The sequence below is a fragment of the Brassica oleracea genome, chromosome C9, assembly GCF_000695525.1.
Source record: "Brassica oleracea var. oleracea cultivar TO1000 chromosome C9, BOL, whole genome shotgun sequence".
Taxonomy (NCBI): domain Eukaryota; kingdom Viridiplantae; phylum Streptophyta; class Magnoliopsida; order Brassicales; family Brassicaceae; genus Brassica; species Brassica oleracea.
In genome coordinates, this window is record NC_027756.1 from 37,773,917 (window position 1) to 37,776,329 (window position 2,413).

The 2,413-nt window shown below is 39.0% G+C and overlaps 1 protein-coding gene across 1 annotated transcript; it reads right to left on the bottom strand.

Annotated features, from left to right (window-relative positions):
* Window positions 1–397: 397 nt before the first annotated feature.
* On the bottom strand, window positions 398–2,355 carry LOC106314936 (transcription factor MYB26-like). Its single transcript, XM_013752729.1, has 3 exons — window positions 2,029–2,355; window positions 777–1,914; window positions 398–663 (listed from the first exon to the last, which is right to left on the bottom strand). The coding sequence occupies exons 1-3, from the start codon at window positions 2,353–2,355 to the stop codon at window positions 398–400; spliced, it is 1,731 nt and encodes a 576-aa protein (XP_013608183.1).
* Between the last annotated feature and the right edge of the window lie 58 nt (window positions 2,356–2,413).

The window sequence follows — 2,413 nt, forward strand, 5'->3', positions numbered from 1 at the left end:
TTAGTTTTTATTTTACCAAAACGCATTTACTTAGATGCTCGATTCTTTTACATGCAGTTTTTTTTTATTGTAGGGAAAATATATGTTATGCATTGAAATATTAGTTCAGATTTCGTCTTTGTTTATTGCCAACATAATTCTTTTTAAAAGTGGTAGTTGTGGTTATGCTTAATGATTTGTATATCCTTGGCAGAAATCAAAGAAACGTAGTGAATAGTATGGAGTTCGAAGAACAATACATGAATGTATCCATAATCACAAATAAGTAAGAGATCAAATAGCATTAAACAGAAAACAGACGATTTGCAACAAATACAAGTAAACTTTTTAATGATACAATACAATCAAAGATCCAAGACTTTGGTCTTCGTTAGTTCTTGTGGTCTGTTGACATTTTCTAGCTGACTCCATGCAAATTGTCCCATGAACAGTTAATTTTATCATTATTGTTCTGTTCATCATTGGTCCTTGTTTCAGCGGCCGTGGAGTCAGCCGGGAATAGTGAATTCAGTTGATGAACATCAAGAACAAGATTGTCGTCAGTGAGAACAGATGATTGTCCATTAGAGATCTCTCCACTATCACTTCCCCAGTCAAGAAGTTTAGCTATGTCATCTTGCATTGTGTTCATTTGAAGGGATTCTTCTTCCTTCGGTTTCAAATCTGCATTTCAGTAATAAAAATAAATAAAATATTTATTTAAAAAATAGAAAAAATAAATAAAAAATATTTAACCGGAGAGAAATGTAGGTGAAGTTTTTAGCGTTTTAGTTTACCTTGTAAGGAACATATGTTTTCAGAAGAATCATATTGTTCGAAACTAACGGAGAAGAAATTATCATTATCGTTGTTATTGTTGTTGTGGTGGTTAGGAGGAGAAGCAGTGAGTTGTCTCCGTTTCGAAGGTCGGTCTCCGTCTCCACCGGCTAGAGCCTCGGCCTCTACAAGGACATCCTCCAAGAGGCTGCAGCTAATACTTCTTCTGTGAAGATTGGTATTGTTCTGTTTTTCATTGTCTGTGAAGTTGTTGACATTGTTAAAGACACCTATCTGGGGGATTTGGTTTGAAGGGAACTCTTGTTTCATGGAGTAAACCGGGTTGTTGTGAAAGGATGTGGAAGAATAATTTGGAGTGTACTGAGAGTGAAGAAAGCTTGGGGAAGAAGTTGTTGTAGGGTAAGAAGAAGGTGAAGGGTTTAAAGAAAATGAAGAGTAATTGTTGTTAGTGTTATGGTAAGTAGCAGTTTGAGCGGTAGGGGAAGAGTAAGGTAATGTTAGAAAGGAAGTGTAAGAGTCTCTAGAAACAGGTGAAAATGGTGCGGTCGAAACGCGGTTGATGCAATTGAGAGGAGTATTAGAATTGTTGTAGCGTTTGGCAAGGAGCGATGAAGGCGGTTGGAGGAGAGGTGGGGGCCTAGGGAAAGTGAAATTGGTATTATTGTTATTGTTGTTGATTTGGGAGCTCGGGAAGGTGAAAAGAGGAAGAGTTGGATATTGGTTGTTTCGTGGGGAAGATAAAGGAGACGAAAGAGGCGGTGGAGGTGGTGTGGAAGAGAGTTGAGAAGGAGTTTGCGGTGTGGTTGGAGTGTGAGGGCTTAGAGGATGGAGGAGATAAGCGGTTGATGCGTTTGTGCTGTGGAAAGTGAAAGATGATGAGGGGTTTGCGTTTATTGGCGTTGGAGATGGAAGAGGAGAAGATGATGGTGTGTTTGGTTGTGAAGATTGTTGTTGAAAATACATTTGTTGATGTTGATGTTGCTGATGATGATGATTTTGTTGATGATGATGTGGGTGTGGATGGAGTTGGTGGTTAGGGATGATATCTGGAGGATAAAGAGGAAGTCCTTGGCGTTGAAGGCGTTTCAACCTCGTGTTCCAATAGTTCTTGATCTCATTATCTGTTCTTCCCGGTAACTTTACAAAAATTGCAAAAAAAAAAAATATATAAGTTTTTATTTCTGTTTTTGGTACTAGGTTGAATAATACAGCTAGTTTAAATTTCTAAATATAGAAATTAATTGTTTGTACCTGAGCGGCCATGCGAGCCCATTTGTTACCGAGCTGAGCATGAAGTTGGATGATGAGACGTTCTTCGTCTCCTGTGAAAGAACCTTTTCTGAGATTAGGTCGAAGGTGATTGGCCCAACGGAGACGACAACTTTTGCCGCAACGAACCAAGCCTGTGTTTTTCTGAACGGCGTTCCAGTTTCCTTCACCGTTCTCTCTAACGTACACAGAAAGTATCTCATCTTCTGCCGCCGTCCATGGCCCTTTCTTCAGTACCACTCCTCCTCCATTTGACATGTGATTGGCCGATCCACCTGCTTTCTCTATTTCCCCTCCGTACATGATCATAGGTTTCACTTTTTGTTCCTTGAGAGAATTAAAAGGAGTTTTTTTTTTTTTTTTTTTT